The sequence below is a fragment of the Saccopteryx leptura genome, chromosome 7 (assembly GCF_036850995.1).
Source record: "Saccopteryx leptura isolate mSacLep1 chromosome 7, mSacLep1_pri_phased_curated, whole genome shotgun sequence".
NCBI classification, from domain to species: domain Eukaryota; kingdom Metazoa; phylum Chordata; class Mammalia; order Chiroptera; family Emballonuridae; genus Saccopteryx; species Saccopteryx leptura.
Window position 1 is genome coordinate 115,919,739 of NC_089509.1, and position 16,125 is coordinate 115,935,863.

The following is a 16,125-nucleotide window of genomic DNA, read 5'->3' on the forward strand; positions in this document are numbered from 1 at the left end:
AAGGTTGAGGAAGAGAATTTAAAGTGATACAAGTAAGCTGGGTACGCATTGTTGGCTTTGGCCATCCACCTGCCGAAGGGAAGGGTTGACGTGAACTCATGAGACTTAAGGGTCATAACTAGCATGTATCTGCATGCCACCCCATCTGCATGAGATGAGCTGTGATCAGACACACATAGATTGCCCCAAGTCGCCGTTCCCAGACCGCCTAGAGCCCACCCACGTGCCTTCTGGGCACCCAGGGACTGAGCATTCCACATGAAGGAATCGGAAACCCCAAGTGATCCCGAGATCATAGAAAGCTTCTTGAATGGTTACTCTCCTGCAGTGTTGAGCAACTGAGCACGAATTCTGCTTCCCACTCCTTCCCCTCAGACTTGGTATTACTGAGCTCGTCTTGCCTGTAGCCGGGCTGCTGTTTGACTTCTCAGAAAACATGGGTGTGATGGTGTGTTAGTCAGTATTTGAAGGCACAAGCATCATTCTCATGATCTCATCTTTCTAGAAACAGCACATCGTAGGAAAGTAATTTTAACTCCCTCTTTCAGTTTGTTTCCATGTTGACTTGCACATCCCTCCCTCTCCCCTAACCTGCTGTAACTCTAAGACGGGGTCAGATTACAGATGTCGGAGGTCCTGACCTTTACCCAGAATACACTCCTAGAGTCACAAGTGATTTCTGGCAAAGTGATTTGCATTCTTATAAGCTAGCACTCCTTTTTGTTTACCCTTTTACAGAACAATGGTTTCATTCATTCATTTATCCATTCATTCATTCATTCATCCACAACAACACCTGCTATGGGACTTACTATGAGACTGTTGTTAAATAAAAGTCTTTCAGAGTGAAATTAAAATAGAGATCGTTTTAAACACGAAACTGTCAGGTGCTTGAAGAAGCGGCGGCCACATAAGAGAGGAAGAGAAGTGGAGAGGAAGTCATTGAACGATGGTCGCACCTATTATCTCTCTTTCAAATTTTATTTTATTTTATTTTTATTTTTTTGGTATTTTTCTGAAGTTAGAAGTGGGGAAGCAGTCAGACAGACTCCCGCATGTGCCCGACTGGGATCCACCCGGCATGCCCACCAGGGGGCGATGCTCTGCCCATCTGGGGTGTTGTTCCATTGCGGCCGGAGCCATTCTAGTGCCTGAGGCAGAGGCCATGGAGCCATCCTCAGCGCCTGGGCCAACTTTGCTCCAATGGAACCTTGGCTGTGGGAGGGGAAGAGAGAGACAGAAAGCAAGGAGAGGTGGAAGGGTGGAGAAGCAGATGGGTGCTTCTCCTGTGTGCCCTGACCGGAAATCGAACCCGGGACTTCCACACGGCAGGCTGACGCTCTACAGCTGAGACAAATGGCCAGGGTCTCTCTCAATTTTTTGATTGAGAATTCAGATTCCCAGATAGCTGCTGCAGGGTCAGGGTGCTGCCTTGCTACAGCCTTTTCCAGAACTGTCTGCTCCCCCAAGTCATAGCCTAAGGCACAGAGCACAGGAGAGAGTGTGGGGAGGCAAGGGGGGAAGAAGGGAGGATGTCAGCTGAGACTCTGTCCAGCTCTGTGTCCCCCCTCTTTCAGCATCTTCTTTACCATCCCCTTTCCTGCCCTCGCACAGCCCTGACGCCCACCACCCACCGCTAGCGTAGGTAGTGAGGGGACGGGGCATCCCAGCCACCCACCACCCACCACCCACCGCTAGCGCAGGTAGTGAGGGGACAGGGCTGTGACTTACCCACCGCTAGCGCAGGTAGTGAGGGGACAGGGCTGTGACTTACCCACCGCTAGCGCAGGCAGTGAGGGGACGGGGCTGTGACTCACCCACCGTGAGTGCAGGTAGTGAGGGGACGGGGCATCCCAGCCACCTACCACCCACCGCTAGCGCAGGTAGTGAGGGGACGGGGCTGTGACTCACCCACCACCCACCGCTAGTGCAGGTATTGAGGGGACGGGGCATCCCAGCCACCCACCACCCACCGCGAGCGCAGGTAGTGAGGGGACGGGGCTGTGACTCACCCACCGCGAGCGCAGGTAGTGAGGGGACGGGGCTGTGACTCACCCACGACTAGCGCAGGTAGTGAGGGCACGGGGCATCCCAGCCAGGGCTGTGACTCAGCCTCTGCTCGCTCTGACGGAGGGCCCACTCACTGGATGGGCAACGTCTTCTCTAGGGGAAGTGTCCAGTCTGGGCTGGAGGAGGGGCCTCACAGTGTCTCTGTACCTGTGGACGGAGCACCTCGTCTGGCCATTAAAATTCTTACACCTGATTCTCCTCTGCTGGCCGCTGTGGTTGGTCTTCGTACAGGACATATAAGCAAGTTGTTTACCCAGGGAGCAAATATACATATTTTTCTCTTGTAATTAAAAGAGCAAGGGAAATTATTTGAGGAGGGAAATATGAGTCAACATAATGGAAACTATGTGGCTACTGTCTTGAAGGTGTTTTCAGACCTCCTGAATATGAATATTATTAACTTTCATCAGAGGAGCTGCCTGTGATATGCTGAATGCTGTCTTAAGAGCCGTCACTCAGGCCCTGGCCGGTTGGCTCAGTGGTAGAGCGTCGCCCTGGCGTGCGGGGGACCCAGGTTCGATTCCCGGCCAGGGCACATAGGAGAAGCGCCCATTTGCTTCTCCACCCCCCCCCCTCCTTCCTCTCTGTCTCTCTCTTCCCCTCCCGCAGCCAAGGCTCCATTGGAGCAAAGATGGCCCGGGCGCTGGGGATGGCTCCTTGGCCTCTGCTCCAGGCGCTAGAGTGGCTCTGGTCACCGTAGAGCGACCTCCCCGGAGGGGCAGAGCATTGCCCCCTGGTGGGAAGAGCGTCGCCCCTGGTGGGCGTGCCGGGTGGATCCCGGTCGGGCGCATGCGGGAGTCTGTCTGACTGTCTCTCCCCGTTTCCAGCTTCAGAAAAATACAAAAAAAAAAAAAAAAAAAAAGAGCCGTCACCAAATCTATGGCGTCAGGATTTGGAGTGATCGATTTTGTCCATAGGGATACTTTCAAGCACGTACTGATGGAGAACGTCAGTTAGTCACGTGTGTCCGTGCTGTGGAATTCGGTATCAGCACAGGATGTAACGTCCCCGGCTTACGCTTCTCATTCATAAAGCAGTGGCAGACGTTGGGTTTGCTTCTGATCGAACGTGGGACTCCGAAGGGAAACGTGCAGGAACGATGTGTTTGGTCGATCGCCCCGATTTAGAACCTGGGGGTCCCGAGCTGGGTGCTGGTGACCCATCCGGCCGGCTCTGCCTCCTCTCTCCCAGGCCATCAACACCTCCATCAAAAGCAAAATCCCCTGCGTGGTGGTGGAGGGCTCGGGGCAGATGGCGGATGTGGTCGCCAGCCTGGTGGAGCTGGAGGACACCCTGACCTCCTCCGTCGTCAAGGAGAAGCTGGTGCGCTTCCTACCCCGCACGGTGTCCCGGCTGCCGGAGGAGGAGACTGAGAACTGGATCAAGTGGGTGAGTTGTGGGGGGAGGCTTCAGAGGGCGAGAAGAAGGGCAGCCAAGTTCACGGGCAGGGAGAGTCTGCCCCCTCTAGCAGCTGTGGGTGTTTTGTCCTTTCTCGGTGACTTTGCCGCTGTGCCCTGGCCCGAACCAGTTTCTGGTGGAAACGGAGGCTCATGCCATGCTGTTAGTTGTTTGGGACACAGAAACACATACAAGTTAAATGAGTCGCCAAGCCCCCGTACCTCATACGGGACAGCACACGGGGTTCACATGCAAGTCTGTCTGTGTGCAAAGCTGGCCACCCTGCCTGTATGCCGTGATGTCAGCGAGGGTTGAGCCATGTTTTGTATGTATCAGTGGCGGGGAGGAAAGAAACCTCTGGGAAGGGTGTTTGAGAAATGCAGAGTGTGAATGGAGGCCGCGTGGGTGGGAGAAGCAGTTACTACAGAGTGGTTGCCTCTCTGAATGAACTGGTCTGTGATTCAATTCAGAGCCTCTCACCTTTCCCATTAGATCATGCAAGATATGTGTCCTTACCAGAATATCTCTCATTGCTAAGCCTATGAGAGTATTTTAACACAGTGCTATGCTTTTCTCCCTTTTTCTCTCTGTTTTACGACTGTGGCTGATTTGAAGTGACTCTTGTTCTCGTTGACTGCTTACTTAGTTCATTAGACAGCTCACACGCATATCAGCAGGGGGCGTTCGCAGCAGCTTATTTGAAGGTGGCTTTCGATATCTGGGTTATTTTGAGGAGCCCGTGTCTGCCTTTGGACATTTTCCTGTCAAGAAAATAACAGGCTGTAGACAGTAACTGGAGTTCTTTTAATCGTAGGGCGCATTTCATCACGGGAGTTGAAGGTTGGACCAGCTGTAAATAATGAAAAGAGTTCTTGGGTTAGATTGTCATTTCAACAGTGTTTCATCGTGGAAGAGGCTAAAAAGATCAAATTTAGCAAACAAACATCTTGCAATGGTGCCGGTTATCTTGTTCGTGGTAGCCTTGTAAATAATGGGAAGAATCAACCAGCCCTCTAGGCTGGCAGGTGCTTGCAGCAAACCAACATCCGGTGGGGTCTCACTGGTCTTATGGAACTTCAGTGACTGGGCAGGTGCCGTAGTAGTCCTGACGAGGTGTAGGGGACCAGGAGACAGGTCCCTTCCGAGATAAGCCTCGTGATCTGAAGCTCAGAACTGGAAAGTTCAGATGCGTCTTCTTCTCGTAGCTGAGTCAGTGCAGGTGCTGAGTGAGATCCTGCCTGAGTGTGTGTCTGACGTTCCCACGTGTGGCATTGCATTTTGCACATTTTACTAAAATAAGAGGGAGCTGGTGACTGTATATGAAGTTCATGCTGGGATTTTCTTGTATCTTGTCCGAGTCCAGTGTGGAGACAGACACAGGAATCAGATGAATAGAGATCAACGTTTTTTATCAGCTTCACTGATGACAAAGGCAAACTTGAATGATGTGGCTTAGGGGTGCAGCCGCAACGGCCTCCTCCTGCTGAGTCCCAGAATGGGAGAGATGAGCCCACCCAGACAGAGGCAGCCCGGGACAAGTGCCGCCTCCCACCGGGCGAGGCCTGTGGTCGACCCGCAGACCAGGGCACGAGCTCTCTGCAAGGGGCAGGTTCCAGTAGAGAAGCAGGAAAGGGCAGGCTGGTCACGGCTGAGCCGCCAATCGGATATGTCACGTCCCTCACCCTGAGTAGGAAGCACAGGGGTGGAGAATGTCTAGGGGCCGCATTCAGATGGAGCTGCCTCTGCATGGACATGTGCGGTGAGGAAAAGGGTCCTCCCGTCCCCACAGGGGTTGTAGATTTTCAGTTCCCCACATCTTCAGACCTAAACAGTGTGAGTCATTCCAAACCTATCCGCGTAACAATTTCAGAGTGTGAATATCAGTGTAAGACTGTGTATTGAGCGCCAGTCACAGTTATTTCCTGTGGTGGATGGAAGAAATTCAGTGGTCAGTGCAAGGATACCCACAGAAGGGGGAACAGATAACTCTTAACTTACCCACTGGAGATGGCCCTGGGTCCACGTCAGTGACTTTCCTCTTATTTGTCAAGCACGTTGGCTTGTGGAGTCCAGACCAGGTGTGTCCCAAGGGCCATGCCACCTGATGGGTCTCCACACCCTTTATGAAGGACTGATTTTAAAGCAGAAATCAGGCAACTGATTTGAAACAGGCTGAAGCTCAGACACATTTCACCTGCAATTATGTTATCCTTCCTGGGATTCGTATCTAATTCATAGTCACATCTAGTATGCTAAATGCATCATCACTGTAATCCTGTCAGTCAGAAAACATACATCAATAATAAAAGCCTGGAATTTTAATAACGTTGTCATGTGGGCTTTTGCAATCAGAACAGATTTCCCAGAAGACTGTGCTCAAGAATAGAATTATTAATTAACAAATGCATACACTCAGTCAGATATTAATTGAGAAACTTCCTGATTGGTTGTGGGCGACCTCAGTGATGACATGCACAACCAAACCCAAAACCCCAACTCACGGTTTCTCCACCTCGCCAAGAGACCCAGAATTTCCCGGCCACTGTGCCCTCCACTCTGACCAGCTCTCTCAGAGATATTCTGCTACATCTCCCCCTCACTTCTCCAGACCCGACCCTTCATAGCCTCCCCAACAACCAGCCAACCTAGTTATCAGTCATTCATTCATTCCAGACCCTTTCATTTATTTAATTGACATTTATTGAGCACATACTATCCGATAGGCTCTGGAACAGATACTTCAGAGAGAATAGTATGTGCAACGGAAAGAGTCCTTGTTCTCATAGAGAAAGCAGAAATTGCAAAGTTCACGTCGAGTGATTACCATAGCACGCATTGTATAATTTCAAACTGAAATGGGTGTTCTGAAGAACGGCAGCATGGATTCAGAAGGGCGTGAGCCAAGAGAGCGTGGCCTGGCGTGGGAAACCCTTAAAAAGGGGACAGCTTCTCAGAGAAAGTGATGGGGGAGCCGTGATCTGAAGGCTGGGTAGAGTGAGCAGGGTGAGGGCCCAGATTCTGCTGGTGAGAACAGCATGTGCAAAGGTCCTGAGGTGCAAGGTGAGCACAGCCTACCCGAGGAACCACAAGGTGGCAGTGAGGGTAGACATTGTGAGTGGAAGCTGGACAGCTTATTAGGGGCAGTGGCAGGGAGCTCCTTGAGCACTGTTTTGAGGTTTGGATCTTGTTCAAGCGTAACGGGAAGTCATGGAAAGGTTTGACACAGGGTGAGAATGTGATCAGAGCGGTGTTCAGGAAAGCTCACACTGGCTGCAGAGGGGGAACGGGATTGGACGAGGTGAGAGTATGTGGGGGAAGGGAGACGGGCTCCCCTGAGGCTATCTCTGGGTCCCCTCCATTCGCTCTGTGTCCATATCCCCTCCTCTCTTCTTCTTGTTCATTTCAAAGAAAAAGGAGACGGAACCACCTGGGCTGCCCGATCTCACTGGGCCCCAGAATTTTGGGGCATTCTGGTTGGACCCCTTCCCTTCTGCCTGAACGAAGGCTTTGCCTTCGTGCCGTCACCCCTCCCGCTCTTGCTATCAAACTGCCCGTGGTGTGTTGTTTCCCTGCAGCTCTGGTTTATGCCCTCGTCACCCTGGGGGCCACGTCTTCTGAACTAAAGCCTCTGGTGCCTGGAAACCACAGTCTTAAAGGTCACCCCTGGAGTCCACATCCAGGGGCCCCTCTCCGTGCAGCTCTTCGCCCTTCCAGCCTGACCGAAGCTTCCCTCTTCTGCCCAGCCGGCACTCGGGGATTCCAGATCCTCATTCCCAAACGTTGCCGGGAAAACCCACCACCGCCTCAGAGTCAGTGTAACCGAATCCAGACTCGCTTCCTCTTCAGGAAGGAGCATCCTCACCAAGCTCCCACCACGCAAGCCAACGCCCGAAACCTCGGAACTGGGGGGCTCTGCCTGTCCCCCCAGCTCTTTGATTTTAAAAATTCCTTTGCAATTAAACATTACAGAACAATCACAAAGGATGATTTGGCAAATCTCGTCACTCTTTATCTAATCACTGAGTCCTCTCGGCTCTTGTTCATGTGGAACTTTCCTTTCTGATCATTTAAGGCCTTATGGCCACACGTAGACCATTTCTGTGATTCCCTGTTGCCTTTTCCTCGTGTGTTCTCTCATTCAATAATGGAGCACTGTGTGCCAGCCTTGGTCGCACACATGTACACGCACATGCATGTGCATGTGCACACACACTCACTCCACTGGTGTGCCCTTGTACAACCTTGATTCTCACTGTGGCCAAGGACTTCTTATTCCCATTTAGAAATTAGACTTGGCCCTGGCCGGTTGGCTCAGTGGTAGAGCGTCGGCCCAGCATGTGGCTATCCCAGGTTTGATTCCCACTCAGGGCACACAGGAGAAGCACCCATCTGATTCTCCACCCCTTCCTCTTCTCTCTTTCTCTCTCTTTCTTCATTTCCCACTGCCATGGCTTGATTGGTTTGTGAGAGTTGGCCCCGGGCACTGAGGATGGTTTGCTGGCCTCTGCCTTAGGTGCTAAAAAAAAAAAAATGGCTCAGATGCTGAGCAATGGAGCAGGGTCCCCAGATGGGCAGAGCATCGCCCCATAGGGGGCTTGCCTAGTGGATCCCAATCAGGGTGCAAGCAGGAGTCTGTCTCTCTGCATCCCCTCCTCTCACTAAAAAACGAAAAGAAATTAGACTCAATGGGTGTAGCAGCTGCAGGTGCGGGGAGGAGGTCTGGAACACCCCTGTAGATGGGATTTTTCTTTAAAGTAGAATAAAAGATTTCTCACCAGAAGAGCGAACTTTGTAATTCCACCGTCTAAAGCCAGTTGGCTGACGACTCTTCTTTTTACCTGTTGCCAGCTCAAAGAAATTCTCGAGAGTGCTCACCTGTTAACAGTTATCAAAATGGAGGAAGCCGGGGATGAGATTGTGAGCAACGCTATTTCCTATGCTTTGTACAAAGGTGAGTAAAAATAGCCGTTTTGGAAGTTCCAGCTTTGAGTTGTGTTCCGTGACATGCATTTATTTTCTTAAGCGGTATTATCTTTATTATATGCGGCTTAAGTGTCTGTTTGCCGCCGATAGCTTATTGGTTGCTTGCATAACTGTACTAGCCAATAGGGTGAAGTTGCCACAGCTGAATGCAAATTGAGCGGGTCAGGGGGAAGGTGAACATTTGTTTGCATTGGCAATCATCTGTTTTACATAAAAACTACGTCTTAATGTAATTTCTTTTAAGAATGCCTCCTAGAAAATACAGCACTGAAGAGGAGAGAAAAGGAGCTAAAGCTGCACAAAAACGGTTTTCTTGACAAAAAGAAACCACTGAGCAGAGAAAGACAAGGCTTGCTTCAGTCGCAGAGCAAATGCGTCTTTCTCGGCAAAATGAGACTGATGAGCATAGAGAAACAAGGCTTGCCTCACACCTTTATTTATTGAGCTAGCGGTGGCTCTTAAGAAATGTACCGCCAGTGGTTTCCTTCATTGCCCTCTACTTTAAGCAATTAAGCAAGTAGAAGGGGGAAACCCCGTGGGGCACTAAGCAAAGGGGCATCCTCGCCGCCTGCCCTGGGTAATTCAGTTTGAATTAGCAGACACCTTTGCACAAATCATTTTAATTACAATTTATAATATCTAGAAGAGCGGTCATTTCGTATGACCGCCGGGCTTTCTAGTTGAAATATAATCCTGCGCTTACCTTTAGTTATTGTAGATTAGGAGCTAGGATAGTTACTGTCGACCTGCTGAGTTAAATCTTCTTGGTCACATATGGTATTTTATTTTGAGATTACATTTAACGGGCTGACGTGGATCAAGAAGAGGACACAGGTTTCAGGCGAACATCTCTGTAGCATTCAGACTGTTGATTGCCTTGTGTGCCCATCACCCAAAGTGAAAGCATTTTCCGTCACCTTATATTTGCCTCTTTTCACTCCTCTTTACTCTCCCTCCCTTCTCCGGGTAACCATTTCGCTTTTATTTATGTCTGTGAGCCTCAGTTTACATATTTTTAATAGAACAAAACTTTTTATGTCATTAAAATGCTGGTCAGATCTGATCGCAGCACTCTTCAAAGACCTGTCTTTAACAGTAGCTTAATTTTTTTTTTCTGTGTCTCAGACTCCTCTGAGAATGTGGTATAGCTACAGGCATGAGTCCTAGGGTCCCATATACACTGCTCACAAAAATTAGGGGCTCAGGGAACGTGCAGACACTCCAGTACTTTCAGCCTTTTTGTATTGTGCATTTTCACCAATGAAATAAAAGTCTGTTTTGCCTCCCACTTGCATAATCAAACAACTTTCTTTGACTTGTCGTTTGCTTTTCTGATGTTCTTGTTTAATAAAAAAAAACCCCAAGTGCTTCTTTTTTTTTATTGCTTTATATTCATTTTGAAATATCCCCTAAGTTTTGTGAGCAGTACGGTACATATGCACACACACTTCATGCACACACTTCACTGACACACACGTCAGTGACTCTCCATCAGTTTCAGGGTTTACGAGTCTCCTAGAGCTTGGGAGTGAAGCTCAGCTTAAAAAAATCTCACCTGTGGGCCCTGGCGGGTTGGCTCAGTGGTAGAGCGTCGGCCTGGCGTGCAGGAGTCCCGGGTTCGATTCCCGGCCAGGGCACACAGGAGAAGCGCCCATCTGCTTCTCCACCCCTCCCCCTCTCCTTCCTCTCTGTCTCTCTCTTCCCCTCCCGCAGCCGAGGCTCCATTGGAGCAAAGATGGCCCGGGCGCTGGGGATGGCTCCTTGGCCTCTGCCCCAGGCGCTGGAGTGGCTCTGGTCTCAACAGAGCGGTGCCCCGGAGGGGCAGAGCATCGCCCCTGGTGGGCAGAGCGTCGCCCCCTGGTGGGCGTGCCGGGTGGATCCTGGTCGGGCGCACGTGGGACTCTGTCTGACTGTCTCTCCCCGTTTCCAGCTTCAGAAAAATACAAAAAAAAAAAAAATCTCACCTGTGATCTCTGTCATCCTAGAATTTCATCGAGGTGGATGTCACCCAAAGTACATAAAACCTTGGCAATGGCCGTCTAGAGTTGAGCCGCCTGGTTTATAGGTGTAAGGAACACAGAGCAGGGCGAGGCTCATAGGAAGTACGGTGTAAACATTCGCTATTTAGTAGAATCATCCTTGTTGTGCTTGACAGAAATTTGGTTGTAAGACCATTTATCGCAACGGGATTACATCAGTAGAGGAACACAGATCGGACTGTATTAGCTCTGGAGGAGATAAGTAGAACATTGTTGGAATCATGCTTATTATTTCATCGATTTAGATGCGAGTATAAGTCAGATGTACTCCCTGAAATATAGTATTTATGGAATCTATGGAAAAATATTAATATACCATAGTTACATGGTTAGGATATGAAGTGGGAAGATATTATTATTACTATTATTATTATTTTTTTTGTATTTTTCTGAAGTTGGAAACGGGGAGGCAGTCAGACAGACTCCTGCATACGCCTGACTGGGATCCACCCAGCATGCCCACCAGGGGGCGATGCTCTGCCCATCTGGGGCGTCACTCTGCTGCAATCAGAGCCATTCTAGCGCCTGAGGCAGAGGCCACAGAGCCATCCTCAGCTCCCAGGCCAACTTTGCTCCAATGGAGCCTTGGCTGCAGGAGGGGAAGAGAGAGACAGAGAGGAAGGAGAGGGGGAGGGGTGGAGAAGCAGATGGGCGCCTCTCCTGTGTGCCCTGGCCAGGAATCGAACCCCGGACTTCTGCTTGCCAGGCCGACGCTCTACCACTGAGCCAACTGGCCAGGGCCAAGAAGATATTATTTTCACCTGAAGCGTCCCTCATGAGATCCTTTGGTGCACACAGAATATCGCTAAGAACGCGTGAAAGGAGAGCGAAATGGCAAATGCGTCGGCTTCTCGGAGAACGTGTTTAGAGTCCCCTGTGATAAGCGGCTCAGATAATGAGCCCTGTGGAATGGTCTGAGCCCATCATTTCTGGGCCTTGGGTGAGTGGATTCTTCTCTGCCCTCCCACAGCCTTCAGCACCAACGAGCAGGACCGGGACAACTGGAACGGGCAGCTGAAGCTGCTGCTGGAGTGGAACCAGCTGGACCTCGCCAACGATGAGATCTTCACCAACGACCGCCGGTGGGAGGTGAGGAAGAGCCCTCCTGGGTTCTCCCCATGTCTGGGGAGCCCGCCCGCAGGTCCCGAATCTCGTAAAGGGTCCTTCCGTTCTGGTCCGTCGGTGTTGCCAAGCCTCCCTGTCCTCCTGTGTGGTATGGGGTAGCGACACTGACTTAGCAGGTGTGTTGTGAAGAGATCATCAATGCACTCCTGGAAGGAAATCTCGACCCACGAACGCCATCCAGAATTTCCAGCCCTCAGCCGTGATGTGAGGGCTGCCTCCCCGTCTGGGGGTAGAGAGCGCAGACCTCCTGGGAGTGGGTGGGCAGGAGAATGGAGACAATACCAGCCAGATGGTTAAAAGGGTATCGCAAGTAGCTCAACTAACGGGGAAGACAGCGGTGGTCATTTTGCACCGCGCCACGCCGGCCTAGCCGGGTTCTGATGAGAGGGCTGCTCTCTGCGGTGCACGGGGTAAAGCAGCGCAGGGGGAAGACACCCAGCGAGCTTCCTGGGGCCAGAAGATGGGGACTGGCAGCCAGAGGGGCACCTCCAATATAGGGAAGTTTCATGTCCAATAAAAGCCACCCCCTCCCCCATGGTGACTTTTCTCACTTTCAGTTTGGTCAGTTATAGAACCAGTTTCCAACAATGTCCTCCTCTGCACATCTCAAGTGAAATCAGCCTCCGGAGCCCCGTTTCACAGGAGTGATTGCAAACTGTCGCAACTTGGACCTGCAGGGCCGTTGCTCGTCTTTGCTTTCTGCTCCTCCGCGTTAGTCTGAGTGACCAGGGAGCGGCTAGACCTGATCTAATTTTATATCCCTGCATGCATAGATCTGAAGGCGCATGCACTTCATAAGGGTCGTCCTTCCCAGCCAGGTTTAGAAAACACCGTTAGGCTGACTTGTGGAATCTGGGACGGAGACTTGATTTATGTTAACACGTGATCAATTTTAGTAATAGGGTGCAAATAAAGTAATGGCTTAGGGAGTTTTGAATTATGCATTCCGGTAGTAAACATTGTCTTGTGTTTGGTCTTTGCATTTAATGAGCCCCATCACACATTGCAAGGCTGTCGTCAGCTGAGGGAAAGTAGAATTAGAAGTAGCTGTAGTTAATGGAGTTGTAGATGGATCTCTGTGTGCGAAGTGGTCTATTTGAGTAAGGTCAGAGGGCACAAATAAACATAAACTCAGGCACACGCTGAACGCCACATTTAATTTTATTAGCTCAGCCTAAGACAGTTAAGGGCGAAGGGCATAATGAGTGGCTAAGCGTGTGGAGGGGCTCGGAGCCAGCCCTTCGGCGTGACTTGACCTCTGGGGGTTACATACCCTCCCTGTGCCCCAGTCCCCTCCGCGCCCAGTGGTGTGTCGGAGCCTCCTCAGGTTGGCTGGCTAGAGCTAACTGCTGAAATTTTAAAGATTTTGGGAGTCAGTCGTTAAAGACAGTCATCATTAAAAAGTCAATGGTATCCACTTAGAACTAAATACATTTTATTTAAAAAAAACACAAAGGTTATAAATAATCGAAACTCATCCATTTCTAATTATTTTGTCACAGGGATCATTATCTAGGCTCTGGATGTTATTTCTGCCTGTTGTACCCGCATGGTGGAACTAGAGCAGACGCTGTGCTTCTCCGGGTCTGTGTTCAGTTCTGCGTTCAGTGAGGTCATGTTGGCAGCTGGCAGGTAGCCTCAGCCGGAGCATTTACACCACAGGAATTGGCAAGGACGTCAAAGCAGGGTCTACTTTTTTCTTTCTTTTTTTTTGTTTTTAGAAATATCACTAAACAGTTTTTAAAAACTATTCATTCATGTTAGAAGGGGGTGAGAGAGAGAGAGAGAGAGAGAAGGGGGAAGAAGCAGGAAACATCAACTCCCCTATGTGCCTTGACTGGGCAAGCCCAGGGTTTTGAATTGGTGACCTCAGTATTCCAGGTTGATGCTTTATCCACTGCACCACCACAGGTCAGGTATTGGGGTTTACTATTTTCTTCCAGAGAGCTGGTTATCAAACATTGACCAGCACAACACTGCTCATCTGGACACGGAGATGATAACAGCAGTACCTACCTCACTGGGTTGTTATGATGATTAGACAAGATGATGTTTCTTTAGTGCTTAGAAACATTGGCTCATAGTAAGCACAATGCAAGTATTTGTTTAAAAAGACATAAAAACCGTTGGAGTAATGCTCATATTGGTGTGACCTTTGACACTGTCCAGAGTTTCGTTGTGTTAGTTTCCTCACCCCCACATCAACCCGTAGCGGAATTATCTCACCTTGCTGGTTAATGAGCCAGGAATCCTGTTTTATTCTCAAAACAGGAACTCAAGAGGAGTGGAAGCTACTGTTACTTTGTGGCTGGAAATACCCCAAAAGAAAAGCCCTCTGTTTCCTGTACTGGGTTCAGGGCGTGAGTCCTCTCTCTGCTCTTTCTTTCCCCTCAGTCTGCTGACCTTCGAGAAGTCATGTTTACGGCTCTCATCAAGGACAGGCCCAAGTTCGTCCGCCTGTTTCTGGAGAACGGCTTGAACCTGCGCAAGTTTCTCACCAACGACGTCCTCACCGAGCTCTTCTCCAGCCACTTCAGCAGCCTGGTCTACCGGAACCTGCAGATCGCCAAGAATTCCTACAATGACGCTCTCCTCACGTTCGTCTGGAAGCTGGTGGCTAACTTCCGGAGAGGCTCGAGGAAGGAAGACAGGAACAGCAGGGACGAGACCGACCTGGAGCTTCACGTATGTACCGGGGGAACCGTCTGCTTGAATCCTCTGACCTGTTGAGTCTTCCTTCAAAAAAAATTTTTTTTTCTTTTCTCCACCCTTCCCACTCCCTACCTCATCGCCATAAAGTAACAAACACGGTGCCATTCTTATTTTTTTCTACTGCCTTTACTTAAGATAACAAGTCTCCCTGGTGAGTTTTTCTGACGTTTGCTCGATGCTCTGGGCTATATTTCCAGCTACTCGTTGTGGTTTTTCTTAATTGCCGAGCTTGGTGTGGCGCGCACACTTCCAGAAGGCGCCTCTCAGGGAACAGAGACACATGAGGCTGCCTGCTCACGTCTTCGCCCTTTGGACAGGACATGCCTAAAATTGCGCTCTGCTTGCCCATGTAAAAGACTGAAGAACTTCCTAGGTTTTCTTTTGTGGATAAAAGGGGCAGTGAATGTGTCCAAAGTGAGAAACCAGGCTCCCCTTGGGGAGGGTGATAATCTCTAGGGCTTTCTATCCTAAGCATAGGCAGACCCAGCTCCCAAACACCAGCACCTGCACCTCTTTGCTGAAGGTTTGCTCTGCTCTGAGCCCAATGCCTGGTGCCTGCTGGTTGGTGTGTGAAAACCCCAGCCCCCTCCCGCATGGACAGATAATGCCAAGGCATGTTTTCTACACTGATTCCGAGGGTTGCCTAGCAGGTCCGATCTCTAGCCAATCACTGTGACTGTGTGTTCACGGTGTGTCTTAATTGGTTCTTTCTTTTAGGATTTTATTTGCTCACTCTCCTATTGGGTTTTCTGGGATCATCTCTCAAGTAAATGACTTGTCTCAAATCCTTGTCTCAGGATTGCTTCTGGGAAGACAACGTCATTGTCTTTTGTGATTGCAGGATTTTAGGATGGGTGTGCATGCATGCGTGCGTGCATGTGTGTGTGTTGCAAAAATCAAAATGACTTGGTGCTTGAAGGAGCTGGAAGTCTTTAGAAAGCCCTTCTTTGACAGTATTTACGTCAGAACCCTCTGCAGAATCCATGACCCTGCCCGAAGCACTTTGGACCTCGGTAACACCTGCATATATAGGAAAATACACATTCAGTTGTTGTCTGTCCAAGGAGGTCCCATTGGGAGACCTGGGATGCTGAGTAGGAGCTGGGATGCTCATTAATGCACCAGGACTCGAAACTCCAAAGTGATAAGCCACAGCTTTATGTGGTGGCAATTGAACTTAAACTATAGGAAGGTTAGAATTCAGTCGGAACGATTTTTTCCCAGATGAGAAATCTATTTATGTGGTGGAATTGCTTTCTCTTCGGCCGTCAGAAGCCATTCAGTTTCTAAATTGTTCTCGGCAGAGTTTCACCCTTGATGCCACTCCATCTAGCTGTTCCATTGTCTTTTATGATCGATAAAAGGTTTTGTGTCAAATTATACCACCTGGTGACTTGCGGAGCTGCGACGCACATCACTGTGCTGCTGGAGTGGATTCCTCCACCCAGTTACAGAGCCTCCCAGTGAGGGGTGGAGGTTCTCTCCGAGGGCGTCCTGACCCCCGTTCTCATTCTGAGAGCATTGCGGCTCAAGCGATGCCCGGTTTGCACGTGCTGACCACGTGCTCTCACCCTCCCAGGATGTGTCTCCTATCACCCGGCACCCCCTGCAAGCGCTCTTCATCTGGGCCGTTCTGCAGAACAAGAAGGAGCTCTCCAAAGTCATCTGGGAGCAGGTAACTGTGCAGACCCAGGCCAAACGGTGCTTTGTGGTGCTTGTCCCGACCTTCTCCATGCTCTTCGTGCCTGATCTCAAACACACTAAAAAAAAAAAAAAAAAAAAGAGGCACGTCTGCTGT

General features: G+C 50.0%; 1 protein-coding gene across 1 annotated transcript in view; it reads left to right on the forward strand.

The window, feature by feature from the left end:
• TRPM8 (transient receptor potential cation channel subfamily M member 8) overlaps positions 1 to 16,125 on the forward strand; it is a 72,979-nt gene that overhangs the window by 18,258 nt on the left and 38,596 nt on the right. The window contains exons 8-12 of the mRNA XM_066346252.1: positions 3,262 to 3,459; positions 8,317 to 8,419; positions 11,461 to 11,579; positions 14,010 to 14,300; positions 15,907 to 16,002. Of these exons, the coding sequence (XP_066202349.1) occupies positions 3,262 to 3,459; positions 8,317 to 8,419; positions 11,461 to 11,579; positions 14,010 to 14,300; positions 15,907 to 16,002 (807 nt within the window). The remainder of the gene's footprint in view (positions 1 to 3,261; positions 3,460 to 8,316; positions 8,420 to 11,460; positions 11,580 to 14,009; positions 14,301 to 15,906; positions 16,003 to 16,125) is intronic.